The sequence below is a fragment of the Episyrphus balteatus genome, chromosome 4, assembly GCF_945859705.1.
Source record: "Episyrphus balteatus chromosome 4, idEpiBalt1.1, whole genome shotgun sequence".
NCBI lineage: Eukaryota > Metazoa > Arthropoda > Insecta > Diptera > Syrphidae > Episyrphus > Episyrphus balteatus.
The window spans coordinates 74782973-74806844 of record NC_079137.1 but is presented as its reverse complement, the minus strand read 5'-3'; the positions used below and the strand labels follow the sequence as shown (position 1 = coordinate 74806844).

General features: G+C 34.9%; 1 protein-coding gene across 1 annotated transcript in view; it reads left to right on the top strand.

The window, feature by feature from the left end:
- LOC129919910 (reversion-inducing cysteine-rich protein with Kazal motifs) overlaps nucleotides 1-23545 on the top strand; it is a 48542-nt gene extending 24997 nt beyond the window's left edge. The window contains exons 3-8 of the mRNA XM_056001016.1: nucleotides 18069-18155; nucleotides 18309-18345; nucleotides 20267-20478; nucleotides 20566-20713; nucleotides 20782-22263; nucleotides 22316-23545. Of these exons, the coding sequence (XP_055856991.1) occupies nucleotides 18069-18155; nucleotides 18309-18345; nucleotides 20267-20478; nucleotides 20566-20713; nucleotides 20782-22263; nucleotides 22316-23097 (2748 nt within the window). The 3' untranslated portion in view covers nucleotides 23098-23545. The remainder of the gene's footprint in view (nucleotides 1-18068; nucleotides 18156-18308; nucleotides 18346-20266; nucleotides 20479-20565; nucleotides 20714-20781; nucleotides 22264-22315) is intronic.
- The last annotated feature ends 327 nt before the right edge of the window (nucleotides 23546-23872 follow it).

Sequence of the window (23872 nt, the reverse complement as noted above, 5' to 3'; positions counted from 1 at the left end):
AATACAAAATAAACTTAGATAGAGCTCATATGTACGAGAATTTGCCTGCAGAATACCTTATCTTTGGCAATTAGTCCACTGCTGTCTATAAAACTGCAACGAATATTGGCTTGTTGTATTTCTTGTGCGGTTTAGCCTGCTGCAGAATTAAAACTTTGTGGCTTACTTTTTCATTACAAAAAAAAAAAAAAAACAAACAAATATCACATTCATTTGGGAAATTTACAACTTTTATTGGATATTTTTGGCCTTTTTTTAACATAGTGTTGTGGTTTTATCTTTGCGCAAGTTAAACGACTTTATGAGATATTAAAAGTCACAAACGACAAACTACGATTGACATGCAAAACGTACAAACTGGAAGGCCGAAACCATAGCCATAGCCGCTCTGGTATACGAAAAATTACAGCTTTTCTCATTGCACTTGGCCAAGCATCAATCTTTTAAGACCATGCCTACTATTATTACTGCGTCCGGACACGACCGAAGCCATGATCTGGTGAGAAATAAGGGGCAACACAAACACTATTAGACATCTATAGCAAAAAAGATTAAAGTCAGTCAGTTGAGTTGTTGTTGTTGTTGTTGTTTTTGGTTGTCTTCTAGTAAAACCAATGTTGCGCAGCTGGCCTATGCGCAAGGAATTGGCCAGACCAACTCGTTTCGAAAAGATTATATTTTATGATAAGGCTTAAGACATAATTGCAATATCAAGCGAATAGTTATGGTGACGGTCAACGCTTGTATTACTAATTTTTTTATTTTCTTCACTCGTTTTTTTTTTTCATCTGACTGCCGGGATTATCTTATGGACTGATAAAGTTGTTAAGTATCTTAATTTAATAGGAAAATGCAAAGGCGAGAGGGAAGTTAGTATGGATATTGCATAGAGCTGCGGTAAACACTCTTCGGTGCATGAAAGAGTAGAAAGTTGGAAGTAATGTCGGCAAAAATTTATGTTTAAGACTAGACTCCAGGATGGGTTTTTGCTTTTTGACGTTTTATGACGGCTATTTCTGTTGGAAAAAATTTTCTAGGTTATGATGATAACATTGAGACAGAAGTAGGTGTGGATTTTCTAATTTCTGAAATATGGCACTGGTATATAATATTTTTTTAGCAGAAACAAGTAAATAAAGTTTTAGTTATGTTTTACTTGTTTGGGTCTAGATATGTATGTATTGCCCGAATTACGTTCCACTAAATCTTATTTGAAGAACCTTAGCCTTAAATACTTCTAATATTTTCTTTAAATTGTTCTTAATTTAAGTAAAAAGAAAATATATTCTTTAAAATTGGTTGTCAGCATTACGATCCACAGGTTTTAATCTCAGTTAGACAGCTAGACTTATTCGTTCGGTGAATTTCAAGTTTTCTGTAGGTACTACAATCTATCACTTTCTTCACATATATTGAGAAATTATCACTATAATTTGAGGTTAATACAAGTTGTGGAACGTATTAATTGTTCATAAACATAGGGCTATTGCGAAATGTAAAATAAATACGTTCCACAACAAGTTACTCGACGAAAATCAATTTTTTTAAAGATGTATATGTGAACAAAACAAAACGACTCAGCTGAAAAACGAATAGATTCCACATGTTTGCACTTCAACTGTAGAACCTGGTCATTACAAAACTTAATATAACAGAAAAGCAACGTGAATTTCCAATCAAATTGATTACCAAGCCAAGTTTTGAAGTGCATAATGTTGGTGAAACTTTGCAAAATCTCGCATTGGGCGCCATTTTTGATAAAAATTAATTTTTTTTTGAACTAAAATTACAAACAATTTAACAAAATAATCACTGCCTAAAACATGCTCATATTTTGCGAATTTTTCTGTCCTCAAAATATGAGCATAGATAGAAATAGTAGGTAGAACTAAATAGCATAATAGTAAATAGAACGCGTTTCATAAAGTTTTGCAACTTGTTAAACCAGATTTTGACAATCTTGCCCGAAGAATTAAAAATCCTTTTTGAAAAATTGATAAGATTTAAAATAAGACTGTTGAATTACAAATCTGAAAATTTTTTATGATTTTTAAAGAACATTTTATGTACTTTCGAACTACTTTCTAGATTTAGTACCTAATAATTTCTCCCCAAGAATGCAAAAATGGTCAAGAATTTATAGCCGTTTGTACCTCTCGAGTTTTCTGCACCATATTTTTTTCAAATACTATTTTGCCTGCTTGAATTTGATAAAAAAAATGGCGCCCAACGTGAGATTTGTAATGTCTTTTAGAACATTTCTATACTCTTTTGGCTAATCGGTTATTAAAAAAACTATTACTTGCTTTAAAGGCGCCTTAACAAATATTTTTGTACCTGCATATCTGCAAAAGCCTCACCTTTTTTTATTCAATTTAAAAAAAATAATAATTCGAATCCTTAAACGTTTATACGTATGCCTGTCAAACTTATGTCGATATTCTCGGAACTAATCATTATTCTAGCAAACAATTTGCCGATTGTATACAAAAACAAAAAACCACTACCAACGACCATTGTGAATATTAAAATTTTAATCCAATCTTCTAACAGCAAAGACAAAAAATATTTCATAAGTCACACTCACTTGGTTTATCGATGATAAAAATAAATTTAATTTATAATGGCTCCTTCCATAAATCATCGATAACAGAAGAGGAAGACTCTAGCAAAGAACTTCAACTTCAAAATAATAATAATAATACAATACAATAGCCCCCCAAAGCCCAACAAGCGCACACACAATCACCACATTCATTGATATGATGAGACATTAGAATGCAGGCCTGGGCGCTATCGGTTATGACTGGATTCGAGCAATGAACAGTGGCACCTACCACGCCCTATGAATATTAATTAGTATAAAAAGAAGAAGAAGAAGTTCCAGAGGGATCGTGTGGTGGTTGTGGATTAAACCACCATCAGAATTTTCATTATACTCTTTTGGTATACGTACCTTACCCATCCTCCTTTCCTGGAGAGTAGAGATTGGTTTAAATGATATGACACAATAGCTTCTCCTTCTTTTTGATAGTTGATTGTCCTGATGTATGCCATGCGCATGCATTCACAGTCCACATGCATGTGTTGGATGAATGGTGGCGGAAAGGAAGCAATTCAAAACGATCAATGATCTCAAATATTGATTTCATCGATCGATAGAAAAAAACTCGTATGTGAAGAAAAAACAGAAGAGGATTACCTGTGTTTCAGTTTATTTTTTGTTTCTTTATTTTGTTTTGGTTTTGAGAATCACTCATGAAATTCTGAGAAATTAGAGTGAGGATGAGAATATTATTTTGTGTTCTCGGAGTGTGGTGATGTGTGTTGAGATTATCCCATACACGTTTCAGGTGTCATTCATATTTTTGTTTGCTTTTGAAGATTTTTAAAATTTTATTTTTCTTATTGATACTTTATATTTGTTCCATAGGTCTTTGCCAAATACATACGTTCCACAACGAAAGATTTGACAGCAGCTGTCAATCAACAAGCTTGTACATAATAATTTTTTTTAAATTCTTATACATATTCCCAAAGTAAAAATGATAATAATTTTAAAAAATTGCAGCGTGGACAATTTTTAATTCTAAGAAAGAAGAAAGACAAAAATTGTGGAACCCATTCATTTTTCATTTGAAGAATAACTTTTGTAAACAGTTCGAGTGAAAATCCCGTTAGTAAAACTATTTCTGTACTATGTCTCAATTTCAACTTTTATTGCAAAAGTGTGGAACGTATTCGCTTTTCATTCCACAAACATGGTTTATACTTTCTTCAATTTGAATTGGTTGTTTTTAAATCGATTGTGTGATGCGGACCTTATTAATTTTTTACTTTTGAGAGAAAATGACAATATTCACATAATTTGAGTGCAATATTTAACTTGACATCCACCATAGGTTGAGAAAAAGCACAATTTCCGAGGGCGCCATTTATAGTTAATTATTTGCTTATCTTTGAATGGTGTAAAAGTACTTTAAGTAAAAAAAGAAAATTAAAGAAAGAAAGCGACAGTGAAAAAAAACATTACCACGTTGGGCGCCATTCGCAAACAAAGTTCTCTCATAACTAAATAATCAGAACTTGAAAAGAAATTTGAGCGTCACACGTTGGGCGCCATTTATAATAAATCACTTGCTTGTCTTTGAATTTGTGTAGAAATATTTTCAGTTAGAAAGAAAGCGACAGTGAAAAAAAAAGTTCCGCGTTGGGCGCCATTCGCAAACAAAGTTGTCTTATAACTAAATATTCAGAACTCGCACAAGTTTTTTTTTTTTCATTATTGTGTAGTATGTGTAGCCTTTGCAATCAGATTATAGAACACCAATTCAACCTCAATAAACTGAATCTAGTTAATAGTGTCAACGTCCTTCATTATTCTCAAAATATTTTAACACTTACGCATTTAATCGTCTTACATCTAATTAACATTCTAAGAATCCTCGGAGTTTGCAATAAAGTTACATCTTTGCACATTAAAATTTCTTCATAATAATGTAACAACTCTATTAGACTCAGTCTCCAAGAATAGACACTGAGTGCCATTGTCAGAAGAAAACTTTTTTTCTAGATATTAAACGCCTCAAACTACACAGAATATCTGCAAAGTAATGTCATTCTTCTTCGCCTTTATGGATATGGCCAGGCACTCTGCAACATCTTCCATATTTTACTTAGTACCACGCATTTAATTGATTTTCTTATCTTTATCGCATACAAACGTCCAGTCTTTCTACCATCAAGTCTGATATCCTATCATAGTTGGCTGTCTTATTAGCGCCTCACCATAATATTGAATGCATGCAAGGAACAAAAAAAAAAACAACAACACAAAACTCCATTAATAGATTTAATGGATGATGTCTGGTAGGAATTTTTGAATTGTTGTCTTCGAAATAAAAAGTATGGTCGTGTGTGGATTGTATGTGTGGGACGTAAAAATTAAATGACGTTTTGCATATTTTTTCATTTTTCTTTTTTTCTTTTATTATAACTCAATCAGTTTGTTCATTTTCTTTCGTTCGAATAAGAAAAAAAAGAATTATAATTTAAAAGAGGATTTTATATGCATGTCTGTCAGCTGTCATACTAATATGACATGTGTGAATATTTCTAAATGTCATTGGCACTTGAATCCAGTATTTAGAGAAAAATATAGAGAATAAATATGTTTCTCTCTCTAAAACTGTCAACAGTAATGGAATTATTTTGGTGTCAAGAGATTAGGATCACATTGATTAAAAACACAGAGAGAGAAAGAGAGAGAGAAGTAGGTGGAGAGAGAAAAGTTGTTATTTGACAATATCTTTTGACACTTTATATGACCATTATTTATTTTGACAAATTTAATTTCTGTGAACAGATCTGTTCGAAAACATGATGGCAAAGTATCAGATTGCATGCAGCAGACGAATAGAAAACGAAAAACGATAAAAAATACATTTTCTTAAAAAAAGAAGAAAGAAAGAAATCAAAAACTCAATCGGAAATTGGATCCTTTACAATAAAAATATTGAAAGAAGGAAATGAAAAGGAGCCATTTTTATTGGTCGCATGCAACAATGCTAAATCCGATACCAGCGAGCTCACAAAAGGTAGCGATGCGATACTTAAAAGATGCGGTGATGGGCACCTTTTCACAATATTCCTTCCTAAAAAAGTGCAGAGGAAGGTTCTGTTTTGTTCTTTTCTGTTAACAAACACACCTACACAATTTTTTTATACCATAGAGCAGTTCATCTTCTTTCCAGCCTTTAGGTTAGCACAGGCACCTCTCTGTGACAGGGCGCGCTGCATGTGACAGATTTACGACCATTGATCCGGAGTAGATAATCGCGACCACAATAATTACTGTCCTCTTTCCTGGATCGGAGGATTTTTTTGCACCTTTTTTTCTTGCCATTCGAGTGTTTTGTCAACAAGGATTAAGTTCTTTGGGTTTTATTTCTTTTTTAAATGAGAGTATGCCTGTGTGCAACATGAGAAATGGTGATGCCTCTCTTCAATTCGTCGATGCCGCATTTGAGATGAATGCATTTTTAATCTTAGTTGAAAGTAGGCGCGTTTACACAATTGTAAAAGGCGGATTAAATCATCAACACCATTCGGTATAAAGGTTGTGATGGAATTTACTTCCCACGTTTTAGAAGCGATTTCTTTTATGTTCTTTTTTTTGTTGTTGTTCTCTGGTAAACGATTTTGATTGAGACCTAATCCTCCATTGATGAGGTTTGAATTGCTCTATTCGGGGTATTTGGTTGCGACTTGCGATTTTATATTGATTGTTCCTATTTGGTGTGCTGTGTCGTGTAATGGTTTTTTGTGTTGGTGCGGATGTCGATTTAACGATAAGTTTGACACTTTGAAGTAATTGTTGGTTTGGTAGGTATAAAGTTATTGGTTGTTGTCTATTTAGACTACCGGATTGGGGATTACAAATAGTAGGTTGGTGAACAGATGTTAGAGCAATGTCATAAAGTAGATATTCAAATTTGATTTTTTGACATTGATACCAAAGTATCACGTCATTGAGTAGCTGTTCAAGTTAAAATTTGGGTATAAGTTTGAGAACATTTTTAAAGTCTTGAAAAAAAGTTTCGGTAGCTCTCCGAATGTCATTTGACCCCTTGGTGAAACTGGGCTACTGTTAGTTTAAAAAAATTAGGTTGAAATAAGTCTCCACAATTATGTTTCAGTTCTAAAAGTAGTTTTTTGTTCTATATTTCAAAAAAGTGCTTGCATTGTTACGGGTGTGACAATTTTATGAATTATTCATACACAATAATATTTATCTACAGAATTTAATCTGGTAACCTACAGTATAATTTTATGCGTAATTGGTTGAAAATATACTTAATTTAGCTTCAATATCCAATCCAGTATTTTGATGCGTTACGGGTGTGACATTAGATGCAATGATCCAATTAGCGCTGAAAACCAATATTTTGAATTGTGAAGCCATTAACATACTTTAAAGGCTTCGAACAAAATACCTACACGTCACACTTCTTTTTCGAGTCATGGGTGTAAGCATTGGTTGGCGAAATCTCTTGTCACTACATACGTTACCCTTCAAGTCTTTCCAAGAGGCAGGTTAATATTACAAACTTTACGAAGACTCAAGACTGAGGTGAAGGTCTCCATGCGAGTTAAAAGCATGTTTGAAGAAAGAAAAGTTAATGAATTTCTCCGATCATAAAACTTGGTCTACCAGCCAGATTGATTTTCTGACTTTCAGGCCCTGTAAACTAGATAAATATTTTCTCTCAACGAAAATTCTTTCGCCGATAAAGCCCCAACCTCACTTTCGATTTATTCATGTGTCCCAATTTTACAAAATATAATAATTATAATTTTTTTTTATAGAGGTGTGCTCGTGCCATTCGAACGCCTTTATAGAAATTAATTTTATTATAATTAAAACGATTATCTTACGGCGATAAAATAGTCAATATAGGCACTTTGTGTGTGATTTATTGAAGTCAATTTGTTATTTAAAATTCATGTCACACTTTGACTATTTTAATGATTTCCTCTAAATGATTTTTATCATTGTAGCTCATTAACATGTCATTTTGTTAAAGGAAATTTACTTTGTTCGATAACTTTGTTATTTTTAATGGTGAATTAGGGTGACAGGTATAATAGCTGTCAAATTTAACGATTTTGTAAAATAAATAAAAAAAATTGCAACAAATGGGTAAAATGTTGAACAAATTATTAACATTTAGTTAATTGTTTAAGTTCAGTAAACAAACAAATCTTCAAGAACAAGAAGCTGTCATTTAATAAACAAAATTAAAGAAACTCCCCACACCCTTTTTTCATGTTATACACTTGATTATTTTTCTCAATATTGTTAAAGTGCCTACGCATTTGCTCACTGTACTCCAAACAATTAATTTTTTAAAGTCATTCCAACATGCTTCTTGTGAATCCTGGGATTCATTTTCTCAACCACAAAGTTACCACAATCAACTGTGCAAAGCAATTAACGTGATTAACTGACTGCTGTTTACCATTGACATTGACATTCACCACAGGAGGTGTGTTTGTTTGAAGCTGGCCCTTTGTTCTTAACAAAAAACCTTCTTAACAGCAAAGATGATCTTCTCTATACAATCCACATGAATCAGAAGATATGGTTACTAAAAAATAAGCAATACAAAAACAAGAAAACATACAACGAGTACATCGGGTTGGGGAAAAGAGAAATCAGGGTATAAAGAACAAAATGCAAATTATCCTTGATGCGTCTTTTAATTTGTTTCGCGCATCCACGCAGTGCTCGGAATAAACCAACACGCACATTATTCGTAGCGTGTCACATAGCGTTTAAGAGAACCAGCGCAACGCCTTGTTGAGGAGTTTTATGTCCGGTATCGGTCGCAGCAGACAATTGCAATCAAAAGACATGAAATAGTTTATTTGTATTTTTAAGGTTTTTCTACATTGAAGAGGTAATATACACCTTATAAGTTTGGACAGGTGCGGAATCAGTGAGGGGACATGAGATTTACTGTCACTCTTTATTGTTCTACACAGGACTCATTTTGACATTTCTTTGATTACTAAGATTTTAAGTGAGTTTAAAATTTCTGAAAGAAGCAACATGAAATATACCTATTAACTGTCAAATTTTCCGCTAGAATATGAATGACATGTGTGATGCGCTTTGATCTTTTAAAACTCCCTATAATTGATGTTTTAAAGAAAAACACAGACATCGGAAATTTTTAACGATTTTCACTAAAGTTTCCAACTTTTAATTGAAATTCAAACAAATTCACAGTTGGCGTTTTATGACAGTTAAGGAATAAGCGTGTTTTTGAAGAAGACACCAACGAACTGTCAAATTTATGTACGCGAACAGAACTAGTCTCGTTTTATGTTTCTTATTCATGAAATGTTTTCTTATTGAAGTCTTAGATGGGCGTTTATTTTGATGCAGTGTGAAATAACTTCAATTTAGTGACAAAATCTAGATACGCATACGCACCTGCTTAATGTCTTCCAGAAAGGTACTTAATCTAGACTTCTTCTTTGTATGCCCAGCATGTGACAAAAAATAAAAACACCACACAAAACAAAAACCTTCCTTGATGTGTTTTTTTACTACGAATAAGTATTAAATTTCCAACGATATATTTTGTTTTTCTTTAATTCAAAAAGCCAGAGAGACAAATAAAAATGTATATTATCGAAAATTTATTGTCATCCATTGGAACGTGAGTGGAACAACGACCTACGAGATTGGACACCATCTCTACAAAAACATAACACTAGAGAGATGATGATGTGCTTTGAGTTTAAACAAACGAAACGGGAAGAAGAACAAAAAAAAAATGATAGGAGACACGGTATAGCGAGATTGTTATCTAACAAAACAAGGAACAGCAGCAACAGCCTTGTATGTTCGTACACAATGTACACAAATCTATATGGGATACACAAGTTATTCCTTTCAATTTACACGTATTTCAATGCATGTTTTGAGAGATAAAACAAAAAAACTGATGGGATACCGGAGGAGGAGACCCATGGCCATAGCTAGTTAGATGATGGCCTGGTGAGAAAGGTTATCGCTAGAAACGGAGGATTCAAGTTACAAATTGTGGGGCAGGTATTGATTAGAATTGAGTTGAGATAAAAACTTGTTGTTAAGAGTGTCAAAATGAGAGAGAATTATGACTATGGAATGTCAAAATATTTGTATATGAAGGTATTTTTTGTTGTTTTTTTTTATGGAAATTGTACAAGACTGCAATTATTTACTCTAATAATAATTCATTTGCAATGTTAACTACGTGCTAATTGGCTGTTCATATTTTGAAATTCGAATTAGTTTAATTGACTTTAAATGGCGCCCAACGCTTAAATCGTGTTTATGTATATTTGATTCTACCCCCAGGCGAAGGGTGTTTGTAGAACGAACTACTTTAGTGACAATGATTGATTAAGGTATTTACTTGTTTGGCAAGTTAATTAATTCAATCCTAATGGAAACACACCAGAGTTGTCTGGCTTATAAACGAATTGTGCAAAAAAATAAAAACATAATAAATAAAGTTCACCTGCACAAGTGACCGACCGAAAGCGAACACCTGCTATTGAAATAGCCTTCCACGGGTCACTTTATCAAAAACCCCCTTAGTCCCAAGGCACTCCTAATGCAATATTATATTTCCAATGTCCAGAGCAAAAGTTACAGCACCAGTCATTTGAAACAAATCACAACTACTTTACATACCTAGATTTTGATATTCCACTTCACACTCTCTTGACTCTAACCAATTTCAATAAACATGTCCAACTTAATCGGATTCCAATCCAAAAGTAATTATTTAAAGTCATTGCTGCGGCTACCTTCACCACTTCACCTGGGTTGCGATATTGCGAGTATTTCATAATTACTTTGGTCCAGGATAAGCCAAGCTATAGACCAGAAGCTATCTGGTCAAACTTATACAGCTGGCAAATAGAGCTTTAGATTTTAATTTTATCGCCACCATCATCGTCACCAGCAATATTAAACCAAGCATAACGAACTCACCACACCGCCACAGTCCTGTTTTGGAGTCATTTTGACAAATGTCTATTCAATGAATTCCACTAAATAACATAACCGTTAGTTTCTAGTCCATACGCCAACTGTCATTGTACCATAAATGAATGAACGAACAAGTCTATGGTTGGAGCCGGAGCTTTGGGAGTCCATTAAATTGAACAACATCAATCGCTATTAAGCCATTTGCATGTAGTTTGTCATTCGTTGAGGTCGGCTTTTCTTTTCTTTTTTTTTTCGTTTGTCAAAGCATCGCCCGTAGTTGTCGTTCGAAAGATCGAGAGAGGGAGTTGCAATCGTAATAAATTATTTAGTGGAAGAGCCCAGGCGGGCCTTTGCCTTTATACTTTTTGCCTATCGCAGCTAAATGGAAACTCCCTGAGTCTTTTTGTATGCTGCGTGAGAAGACAAACACATGTTGCACATGGGTTGCAATTAAAAATTTCGCACGATTCGAAATTGGAGGACATTTGTGCGCTGTCTGCGACAAACATAAAACAGTTCATGTTTATACGAGAACGAACGAACGGCCGACACGACGAACACATCCTATAGCATAGGACAGCGGAGTGCTTTCATGAAGTAGAGTGAAGTCCGCCAACATCAGAGAATAGCACCATGACAATACTGATGACAATCATGAGGACTGCGAATGATGTGGTGTATCTCTGAGCTAGCAGATGGTTAAGATAAATGACGGCGAGATATTCAATCAACGAAATAGCATAAAAAAGCAGAGCAATTTTATTGATTTTCAATCAAGGCGAGTGATTAATAGAGTGATAAGATTTAATAGGTGCGCAATAAAGGGGTATAGGGGTTTTCTGTTTTTCAATTTAACGAAAATGAAAATTGAGTAGTTTGTTTTCTGGTTTTAGAGGTAAACTTTTTAGAATAATTTAATCTTTAAAAATTAGAAGGCAACTGACATGACAGTTCGATGACATTTACAGGATAAACGTCAAAACTGATAGCCCTATTTTTTCTGACAGTCTTGTAACAAGCCGTGTTAAGTATGACAGTCAAAAAGAATAAACTTCTAAACGACATAATTTCAAAGGGAAGGGCTTAAATTTATAAACGCAGGGTGGTCTTAAAATCCATTAGGTTGGGAACCAAGTCCAAGCGCCTCAACCAGCATTATCTAAGACCATTTGCAACCGCTGAGTTGTTGGAGGTTTTTTTCAGAACTTTTGATTTGGAAAACGTAGGATTAGAAGACAAGAATGCGGAAGATTTGCTTCTAGCTTCAGTTGACCTAGATCACATCACAACCGACCATCTCCAAAAGACAAATTCCTACCAGAATTCCAGGATTTTTTTAGATCGTTAAGGCTAAGATAATTTGTATCCCAAAAATTGAAAAGGGGTCACCCATTCCCATAGAATACGTTGCATGGCGAATTGCTTTTTGACAGGTCACTTCAAATTCCTAGGTTTGTTCGATGTTTTTGTCACTGAAACTTTACAACAGAATTCAGATATTTTTATGAATATGGAAATGTTATAAGAACTTAATTGTTACTTTTATTACAATTTCATCATTTATGAATAATGAAAGTTCACAATTCATATGATAGAGAAGAAAAGAACATAGTTCTGAGTCATGCCATTCCCTCAGAAAACGAAAATCGAACTAACCTATTTTTGACAACGGATCAACCAGATTGAAAAGTTGAAAGTTCAGCTGCTTTTTCCATCGCATCTGTCGGACTCCGGCAGGTCCTTCGCTCATGGGTCGGTTCACATAAGAATTAGAGCTTTTGTGCTGTCAGTTGAAAACTTCGACGTAACGCATGCGATGTAATCTATGCGTTGGCCCCTTAAAAAATCCAAAAACAGGAGTAATTCAATGTGCTCATCTTATGGGCTTGGTTCTCTTCAAACAGGATCAACATAAATGTTTTTTAAAAAGCTTACCACAAATCAACTATGGATTTTTCTCACTGAATTTGACAGGCATATAAATCACTAGCTCCAAAATAATGATCATCTTTATCTGTACAAAAATTAGACCCCTTAAATTTATTTTCTTTTTTTTATTACAAAACTTAAAGTCCACCTGTTTTAAAAAATTTCATAGCTCTTGTATAAAAAATATTTAACTTGCCAATAAAAATTCTTAAAAAAAAAGTGATCTCATAAACTACATTAGGCAGATATACCCCAACAAAAAAATAAAGACCCATAAAATCTATTTCAGGATCAATAAAAATTAAGTGTCCCCACACACATAAATTTGTTCCTTAAAATAGAAACCACTATAAAATTTAAATTGTGTGGGATAATATATCAACCTATCAGCCAAAAAAAAAAATGAACCGTCCAATCAATGGGACCTATGAGTTCCATGGAATAATGAAAGCTCGTTAGCTTAATTAGTCCAATTAACACATTTTCGATTGTGTGACCTTTACTCGGTTTTGGCTATACCAAAATAACAACAACAACAAATCTTGAAAACCAGACGCGCAATATACTCCAACTTCCCCAACATTCAACTGACACATCCACTTTTGGGCTTGATTGCAATCAGTGCTAAGGCTCATCAAACGACAACACGATGCGTAATTAAGAGAATCACACTAAACGCGTTGGGCGCGAGCGTATATCGTTGAAATCATTTTGTTTTTTTTTTTTTTTTCTCTTAAAAAAAAAATAAATAAAATAAAAAAATTATACTCGCCCGCTTGTATCGCTTTTTTATCTGTCAGCCGTGACGACAATCGCGATCACACACGATCTTGGGTATGGGAAACCCAAAATAGCTCCTTTTTCACTGTCAAAAAAAAAAGAGGAAAACAAAAATTGGAAACAAACAGAACTCTGCTGCTGCTGCCGGCCTCTGAGCCAGATCGTCTATCCGTCCACAAAGACTGAATGAAAATCAAGAAAGATAAAACGATGGAAACAAGTTCCATGAACTTTATTGCACGACACTTTATGCGGCTTTAAGTATGCGGAATGCACCAAGAGAAAAAATACCATCATCATCTTCATCGTCGTCGAGTAGTATCGTATTGTATGGTATCGTAAGGAAAATATATAAAAGAGGATAAATTAAATTTAAATTAAAGTCAAACATTAAAAAAGATAAAAGAAATAAAGGAAAAAAAAGGAAAAGAAACCTGTAAGGAGGACATGAAGAGTGCTGTTGGAGGCAGGAATGAGCAGATACTTAAATGTCACTGTCAGTGAAGATAAATCGGGAGTGCATGGTGCAGTTCAAACTGCACTGTTTCATTTGCATAAGTTTAACGGGAGGTCCCAGGGTGTCGATTGAAAAGGCAATCTAAAAAAAAAAAATATGGAAAAAAAGAGACTGGATTTTGGGCAGACTTAAGTCAAGAATTATTAAGATAATTGCAAAAAAAAAAAGATATTTCTCATGACATTTGCAAATCTAATCAATCCGCTTGACACTTTGACAGTTCTCATTTGTTTTTCAATCGCTGTGAAAGAATGATGGCGATCTTTTGATAATATTCTGGTCAAAGTTTAAAATTGAACTCTTACGCTTAAACCAGATGAAAAATTATTGAAAGGTTAAAAGAACAAATCATCTGACATCATATATAATATTTTTATGACGTCACATATCCTATAACAAGCGCACAAAGAAGTCAATTTCAACGATATATCCTTTTTCAAACAATGATAAGTATTTTCGAAGTTATTAAGGAACGGATGAACATACCTACCGGACTTTTGGCTCTTAAGAGAGCAATATTCATATATTTGTGAAGGCACAAAGCTTATAACCAGCGCGCAAGATAGACACGATACCTCATTTTTCAAATTTTGAAAAATTTAGATTTAGAACTTCTAGAGAACTTCTAGAGAGCGCAATATTCATAATTTTTTGACGGCAAACAGCTTATAACGAGCGCACAAGTTAGTCACTTTCAACGATACCTCTTTTTGCAAATTATGGTTAGTAGCTTGGAAGTTATTATGGAAGAGATGAACAAACATGCATACCGAACTTTTGTTTTTAGAGGGCGCAATATTCATATTTTTATGACGGCACAAAGATTATAAGTAGAGCACAAGCTAGTCACTTTTAACAATACCTCATTTATCAAATAATTATAAGTAGCTTAGAAACTTTGATGGAACAGAGGATAAGTATTAATACTGGTTGGATACATAAGAATCTCCGTCACTATCATTTGAAAATCAATGCTTAATATTGTAGAGTTTCAATGATAAGAAGTCCAATTCTACTCTTTCCGAATGTGACAGTTGTTTTACATAAAATTTTTTTCTCCGAGCAACTGATTTTTAATCTGACAGGTCCTTGATCAATCATTTATGTAGGTAAAAGACTTGGACTGTGTTCGCATAGGTAGGCTATGTGAAGTTGGCATTACTTTTTATTAACCTCACAAAAAAAAGTACGTATACACCACAGTGAGATTTTTTTTAAATTTATAATTTTTAAAAAGTACATACGTACATTACATCACTTTTTTTTGTTAACCCACCCTTAGTTCAAAAAACAAACTTTTTTTCAAATTACCAACCTCTTAAAAATCAAATTTTTTTTTTCAGTGTAAAAATTGACCTTTTTTCACTTTACATTCAAGTAAGAATTCTAAGTCAAAGAAATAACAATAATTTATTTACTTTTTCTAAATTATATATTAAAAACGTCACTGTGGTGTATGCGTACTATTCTTTTTTTGTGAGGTGAATACAAAATAATGCTTCTATAATTTATTAAACCAAGGGTAGGATAGCGAAAATAAAAGTTGGGCTATCTTGGGCTAACCTTGGGCAAACAAACTGACGATTTTTTCACAGGAAAAGGTTTTCATTTTGAATCTTTTTAAAAAATAGTGGAATAAAGAAAAAAAAGTTGGGCTATCCTGGACCAATGTTGCCGTTGTGCAAACGAACCACAGTGCAAAACCAACAATTTTTACACTGAATAAAAAAAATATTTTTTGTGATTTTCGAGGTGAAAAAAAATTATTAAGTTATAATTTTAGAACTAAGGGTGGGCTAGCCAAAAAAAAAATCGTGGACTATCCTCCGCCGATTCATTTCGACAGCCATGTGAGTCCAAATACTTTAAAATTTCTTGCCTTTTTTTGCTATCTCTTTCCCATCATCACTTGCAAGTGAGAATGCAACACAGAAATTTCAAAATGAATCGGAAGAGTGACGCCAATGTGAAAACTGCCTTGCAATTTGCTATTCATTCTGCCTTGTGAGCTGAAGTCGATGCTAAGCCCCTTTATACGATTAGGAATGATATTGTGAAAAATCTTGACAACAAGTTTAATGCAATCCGTGTGAAAAAAATTTTGTTCCATAAAGTTTTCAGTTTCACCTATCGGTATTGTTTTCTGGTGAAAAAATGTCAGTTTTCTGTAGAAAATCGAAGCGTTTAACCTGACAGTGACAACTTCAAATCCGAATTTTAATGATCACACCGAATTGGTCAAACTACTCTTATAAGCCAGGCATGTGATACAAAAATCAAAAAGGCGTTCTACCAAGTTTTCTACCTTTTTAAGAATTCCCGTTAATTTTTCTTCAAAGGAATTCCTAACCTTCAAACTAACAAGACCAAACATTAAATAAACAAATCTGTCAACCACACAAATGTAGTAGAATAACATAGCGTGTGGGACGAAACATCAAGCTGGAATCAAATCACATTCAATTTGACTACACATTCAATCAAGTAGTAGTAATTCCTACAAGCAAAAATGGAAGAAGTAGTAGAAATGATACACCCCTCGAGGGATTAGCTTAATCCTCTGGAACCTCACAAAAGTCATCTGTGTTGTGTCTCGTTGTGTGTTGTGTGGATTGGTATATGAGAGTGCCTCCAGCAAAACACACATAATACTTCATTCCATATGCCTAGACCATGTCTGATTGCATTTTTGTGCCGTTGGCCTCCTAGAGGTAATTTATTAAAAATCCTTCGCGCTCAGTTTTGCATAACTAATCAAGTGTGGAGAGTAAAAGAGAGAGACAGAAAAGGAACTGACAGAAATGTCAGGCGACAAGGCACCAAAAACTATATATAACAACGCCGACGCTGCTGTTGTGTAGCTGTTCAAACAAGATCACGCTCATAAAATGTTCCGTCACCGTCAGCCTTATTTTATGTAGCAACTCCTTCCGTGGCTGTCGCTCTGGTACCACAACCAACCACGACGTGTCGTCGTCGTCATCGTTGTTGGCTACTCTGACAGATTTCGCCGGAATAAAATTGAATATGTAATTTTTTCTTTTACCTACTCGCGAGACTTGTCGCCTTTAGGATTTAAATGATAGATAGATGATAGATCAGCCGTGAATTTTGTACAAGGATTTTTTTCTAGGATTTCAACTTTCATTGTGAGAGAGCGATAATGTGGACAATCTAGTTTCGTGTGTGGCCACGATTCTGTTCACTTTGCTGAATGTTGCTGAATATTCATCAAGACGAAGGAAATTCCTTGAATGTTCTTCTTTTCTTTGCCTTTTCCTCTGTGTTGTCTGGTTCAAAAACCAGATGATGATGAATTTAACTAAAATATGCATAGAGCTCCTTGTAGTTAATTTGTTATTCCTGACCTGCTCCAGCAAATAGACGACCAGATAAACACAGTGGGATAGGTTAAGGACAAAATTGGCTACGATAAAAATAAAAAAAAAAAACATTTTTTGGTATTTCTGTGATTTTTGTGTAAATTTGAAAATTTGTTTGTGTTTGTGTCAGCATATCTCTCATAAAACTTATCGGTTCTTAGTAAAATTTGGTGGAGGTATAAATTACAGTCCGTGGATGAACATAGGCTACTTTTTTTTCTTAAAATGAAGTCCATTAGTTTAAAACAAGACTGGCGAATACTTAACCAGTGGAATTTCGGTCAAAAAGTATTCCAAACATTTGATAGAAGAAATATTAGCTTTCAAGTCCTTTTCAACTAAGTTCCACCCCACTATTTAATACGATATACACAAATACAACCACTCAAGAAAAAAAGCTACCGTAGCTCCATCTCACGAGAGCGAGGGATAAGCGATCTCTTTGGGGCAGTTCATCATCATCTATTTATCTGGTGGGAGATTACTTGTTGTGTACTACTCATGGCTCCAGGGTGTAAGTGTGCATTCGCGAGATAATCTAACTTTGAAAAATGATTTATGAACTTGTTGCGCCCCGCGCGCCATCTAACATAGGTACTCTTAGGTTAGGTTCCTACTACATATGCAAATTCCTTCCTTCCTCTTTTCGGTTACTATCTCTCTCTCGTATGGATGACAATCGATTAAGGGACATGTAGTCTCCTCACCCAAAATGGGTGGGGGGCTTAAGGTGAAGAATTAATTGTTTCCTCCAACCTCCAGAATATGGTTAGTTTTTAGTGGGGATTTCCATGGGATTGGATTTAACATTAATCATTTTTCAGCATGAGGTTAGGTACCTCCACCGAGTTTATGTATATGTATTTATCTAAAGTATGACGTGTGTTTTTTTCTTTTTATCTTTCAGTTGTCTTTGGTTCAACTTGCTGCTTCCGATTTAAATGGACGGGGTTATCGTGTGGGGGAATTAAAGAAGTTCTGTTTACCAATTCAGGTGGGTGTTGATTTGATTGTATAATATGGATGGAATTGAAAAATTTGCATAATTTATTATTATGTTGTGATGACATTTTCTTGTTCTTTTATTATTATTTTTTTTTCGTGTATTAATATTTATTATTTTTTTCTGCTTCATTTATTTTGACAGGTGGAATTTTGGAATTGCATGAATAGAACACTTCAAGGTGAGTATTATGGAAGAAGGAAGTTTAGTGTAAACTGTCAGTAAGTCACAACTGTCAGTTTGACAGTTATTTGACAGGTGGTTTTTTTATAATGTGGATAAATGAATCGCAAAATCGTAAGAAATGCGACGGCAGAGCGCCTGTACAAAAAAGTGCCATATTTTGTTTCTAAATCACCACTAGAACGAAACGCAAATTGTGTAAAAAAAAAGTTGTAAATGCGTTTGCATTTTAGTTTTCATTGATTACCGTTTTAGTTGAATGAAAATATTATTCCGCAATTCTTAAAACTATTACAAATGATATGCGAAGGGGCGGTTTACGTGTCGCGCATTGTTCGCAAACAATTTGCGATGAAACATTCTGTTTTTTTTTCCACATAAAACTAATAGGTCGTTCTTAAACACTCGTTAAGTGACACAAATGGTATACAAACATGTTGAAGCATCGTGCACATATAGAGATCGCAAGCTGCATGCGATGAAATACACACATTCTGTTTTAATATCATTTTAAATGGTTGGGCTGTTCGCAAACGCTAACAAACTGATGTGCGAAGCTGTTTATGTGTTATCTAGACATCGAAAATAGTTCGCAAACGCTAACAAACTGATATGCGAAGCTGTTTATGTGTTATCTAGACATCGAAAATAGTTCGCAAACTGTTTGCGATTAAATATTTAGTTTTTCCATCAAACCATCTCTAACTGTATGCCATTAAACGATAAGGCTATTTGCGAAAGGTCGCAAACTGTCACAAATAACGTGCGAAGGTGTCGATGGGCGATCCAGGTATCGCACATACTTTGCAAACTACTTGTGATCATATTTGCACTGCCCCAAAGTAAGTCCACACAACGTGGATACATTAAAATGTTTTGTTTTCGTTGACTAATAAATTATCACAATTGATGTGCGAAGCTGTTTATGTCTGATCTACCTGTCGCAAATAATTCGCAAACTGTTTGCAATCTAATGTTCTGTGTTTTTAGAATCAAAACATTTTGAACTGCATGCAATGTTCATGCAATCTGTTTTTGACACATTTAAATGATTGAGTCGTTTGCAAAAGGTCGCAAACTGTCACAAATGACATGCGAAATGGTTTTTTGGCGATCCAGATATCGCACTGACTTTGCAAAATATTTGCGAGCATATTCACACTGTTGCTAAAGTACGACCAGCCAACGTGGGGTGAAGGAACGCAAAAGGAGAACCCAAAATTATATGTACGGGCAGTGAGTAATCGAACTTGACCAATTGCTTAATCACCTAATGAGTTCTTTAGAAAAAAAAAACTTTAAAGCATCCTAAAATACTGAGTCACATTTATCGCACTCGATAGACACAATCACTTATCACTATGTCATTGGCACTAGTAGAAATACCTAAGTCACCAACCATGTACATTCTTTGCGATCCACCATACCAAAGACACACACACTTTCAACAATCAATTTCACTTAAGAAGTTCTCTTATCAAAAATAGATTTCTTCTAAAGATCAAAAGCAACAAAACCGATTTGCAAATGCGAACCTTTGATATGCAAAACTCTATATTCCCTTAATCTAATGATGATGATGATGGCTGTGTCACATCTTTGTTGGATGATATCCAATTTGATGGTCCGAACATACCACATAACATAAACCTATAAGATTTGGCGGCATATTGTGTGCATCAAAAGCAAACAAATTGACCATATGGACAATCAATTAAATTCCACCCGATTGATCTGACTTTTGTGCATTAAATGCCCTCCCCTATTGGCGCAAGGCGCATGCTGTATAGTAATTTCCTCACGCTTCAATGTGACATTATCGATCGTTACAAAGATCCATCTACCCGACTTTAAGACTCAGAGCTTAGTTATTTAACACACGCATTTATTTTTCACTTTTTTTTATGTGTCCCATTCAGCCGTACAACGCGGTTCACAGTGGTCTGGGAGGCGGTGTTGCTCTCTGGGTATGTCACCAAGATGCCGGAACGCTTGTGCAACATCATCATCTACCGAGGAATTGATTTATGCTTGCCGCCAAAGCGACGAACAGCATATGTTTTCGTGTTTCGAACGACAAGAAGCGGGAGATCGATGTTGTGGCAATTCTAGGACTTCAGAGTGTTTGCAGGTATATAATAAATTTGTTTCAAGTTGTGGCTTGAAGTTAAAGTGACATCTTGATTTCATGAATATTTTTTTTTTTTTCGGTTTCCAGGCTTGTCGAGAGATATTCGAACCACATTCACCGCAAAAGAAGGCCAATCGAAGACTTTTAAATCAGACGTGTGGTGAAAAAAATTTAGACGTGTTGAAGTGTGTTAAGAACTTTACCGACATGACACCAATCACAGATTCACAGATATGTAAGTTGACATATTTGTTTGATGAGAGTTTGCCGATTTTTATCTATTTTCTAACGGTTTTTTTTAAGATCTTCCATGTTGTGAATTTTCGACAGAGGAAAAATGTCGAACAACATGTCGTCAAGCTTTGAAGAATGGCGAAAGTACTGATGTCATCATTGACGAACTAGAAGCTGGTGGTTGTGGGCCACCTTTGCCACATGACCCACTTTGGCAGTGTTTTTTGTCGGCAGGCAAGAAAGTCTACATTCCAACATCAACTTCAAATGAAGTTTCGCAAATCAATCAAATCGGAATTGATTCGGCGAAACTTCATTGCTGTCACAAAGCAATAGCTCCGAAATGTCGTCGACTTTGTGTGCAGACTTTTTCTAACGACTGGACCACTACGAGGGGGTCTTTTGACGTTGATTGTCTTATGCAACCCAACGAACTCGAACTCAGACAGTGCATTGATGAAGTGGATGAACCGTGTGAACTGGGTTGTGATGGGTTGTCTTTCTGTACGAATTTCAATAACCGTCCGACAGAACTTTTTCGGAGTTGTCATTCCCATGCCGATATGGCTGCTCGATCTGATGTGGCCATGTGGACTTTGAGAGGTTATGTAAGTCTACCCGGGAATAACCTTCCAATAAGGAACATATCGAAATGTTCTCCAGAAAAATGGAGGGCAATTGCCTGCACTCTTCAGATTAAGCCATGCACTCGGGTGAAGCATTACAATCACATATGCCGGGAAGACTGCTATGAGATTTTGAGCGAGTGCATGGACTGGTCGAGGGTTAGCACTGGAATTAACGTCGATGCAATATGCTCCCAATTACATCCCGAGGGTGAAGAAGGTCCCTGTGTGTCACTCAAGCCTTATCTCGAGCCCAGTGATGCCCCACTGGAAACAGGGGGACATCATGGACTTACCGAACCATGCAAGGGACATCCTTGCAACTCCTCAGAAGCTTGTCTTCCGAATAGGAACGAAAGTACAGGGTACCAATGCATTCCCGGATGTGCCCTTGGAGAAGCCTCAGCTTACATAGTTCCATTCGGAGCTTATGTGAGGATTCCAGTTTCTCCAAATCAAAGAGGAAGTTTCAAGGTTTGCCGATGTGGATCTAGTGGACGCATCGAACACTGCCAACCACTGCCCAGTTTCTCGTACGACTCTTGCAGTTTAGGAGGACGGGGAATAGAACATGGAGTTTCGGTATATTTGGAATGCAACATTTGCAGCTGCTTTGCCGGAGAGATCACTTGCACTAAGAAACAGTGTCGGATTCCAGGAATTTCTGATCAATCTTTCACCAGTTTGCCATGCAACTGCCCGACGCATTATGTTCCGGTTTGTGGGAAGAATGGAAACACATATCATTCAGCCTGTGTTGCCAAATGCTTAGGACTCCAAGACAGTGATATTGAGTTTGGGGCGTGTACTTCTTGGAATCCATGCAAAGAGGGGGCTTACACGTGCCCGATGGGCTCAAAGTGTGTGGAAGATAGGAAGATCTGTCTATCAGTGATGCATAGGCCGTGCTTACAATATCGTTGTGGTAAGATTGATATTGAAATTTTTAGGACCACCCTAACTTTTCTTTTTTATAGTAAATTTGACTTCAGACTGTCTTAACTCTGGGAAACCGGTGTGTGACACAAGGGGCGTGACGTATCCATCAGCCTGTCATTTATTAAGTGCGAAAAGCCAACTTGCTCACTTTGGATCGTGTTTTCGAAGCTGTTCTTGGAAGGGCCCGGTGTGTGGCATCAATGGCGCCACCTATCGGAATGAGTGTGAAGCTTGGGCGGACTATATTCTGGTAGACTATAAGGGTCCATGTAAGGAAGTCGGTATTCTAGCTTCTGATATGGGTCGGAGGTGTAAATTATTTAAATGCCCTCGACCACCATCGCCTCATTGTCGAAATATTATTCCACCTGGAGCGTGCTGTCCCATTTGTTCAGGAGCTTTTCGGGTAATTTATTCCCGAAAACAAGTCGATCGAGCTCTCTACGCTCTTAAAGGAAAGAACATGGAACTTTTTACGCTACGAAGTATTCTGAGAGCCTTAGATGAATTAATTCAAATATCCGAATGTCAACTGACTGGTTTTCTTACAATGGAAGTTGACATATTCATTGGCATTGTTCCGAGAACTACCCAACCGACTGATATACAAATTGAAGCTTGTTCAAGGGAGGCTCAGAAAATTGCGACACTTATACAGTCTCAGAGTCATCGAGTTACAACGAATTTAGCATTAAGTGCATTAACGGTTGCCAATATGGTTCAACCAACTGTGGAAAGTAGTGCCATTGTGTGGAATGTATTGTCAAAATATGTTATTCTAATGTGGATTGTATTGAGTTTTAGACAAAAGACATTTTAGCTAGCATAAAAATTAGTTTTATTTTTTTGTGTTTTTAAGTTTATCTAATTTATTTAAATATTGTTTATATTTTTTTTAGAGTAAAACAAAAAAAAAATCATGTGAATTCAAGGTGCCAATACAGTTTTTGTTGTAATTTTTCAGTTTTCTTTGTTTAATCAGCGAGTAAGGTTTTGTGGATTTAATTGTGTAAATTATATAATGCACAAAAATTATTTAGAAAAAAAAAATAATTGTGATATTAGTGTAAATTTAAATATTGTAAATAAACTTAAAAATAAAAAAAAAACATCATAATTTAGATTAATTTTCTTGTGACAGAGAAAGAAGGGTAGTTATTAAGGATAAAAGTATACATGCATATTTGTTTTCGTTACCAAAGTTTTGATATTATATTATTTTTTTTTTTTAGAAAATTTGTAATTTGTTAAGTTAAAAAAAAAATTATTAAAAAATAAAATACTCAAGCCATATAACTTTTTTTGTAAAAAGAATATTAGATATTATCTAGTCTGTAAATATAAAAAATTTACATATCTTTATATTTAAGATTTAATAAAAAAAAAATTATATTTTAAAGTAATTTTTATTTATATTTTACATATTGAATCAGAAGATTCCGAAAAATCAAGCAGACAAGTAAGTAAAAACACGCAAATACTAATTTGAGAAGTTATAGTTAACTCAACGAAAGAATTACCGTTGAGCTGCTTTGAACATTTTTGAAAATATATTGTAAAATAAAAATTAAAGTAAAATAAAATGTATTGCAAAT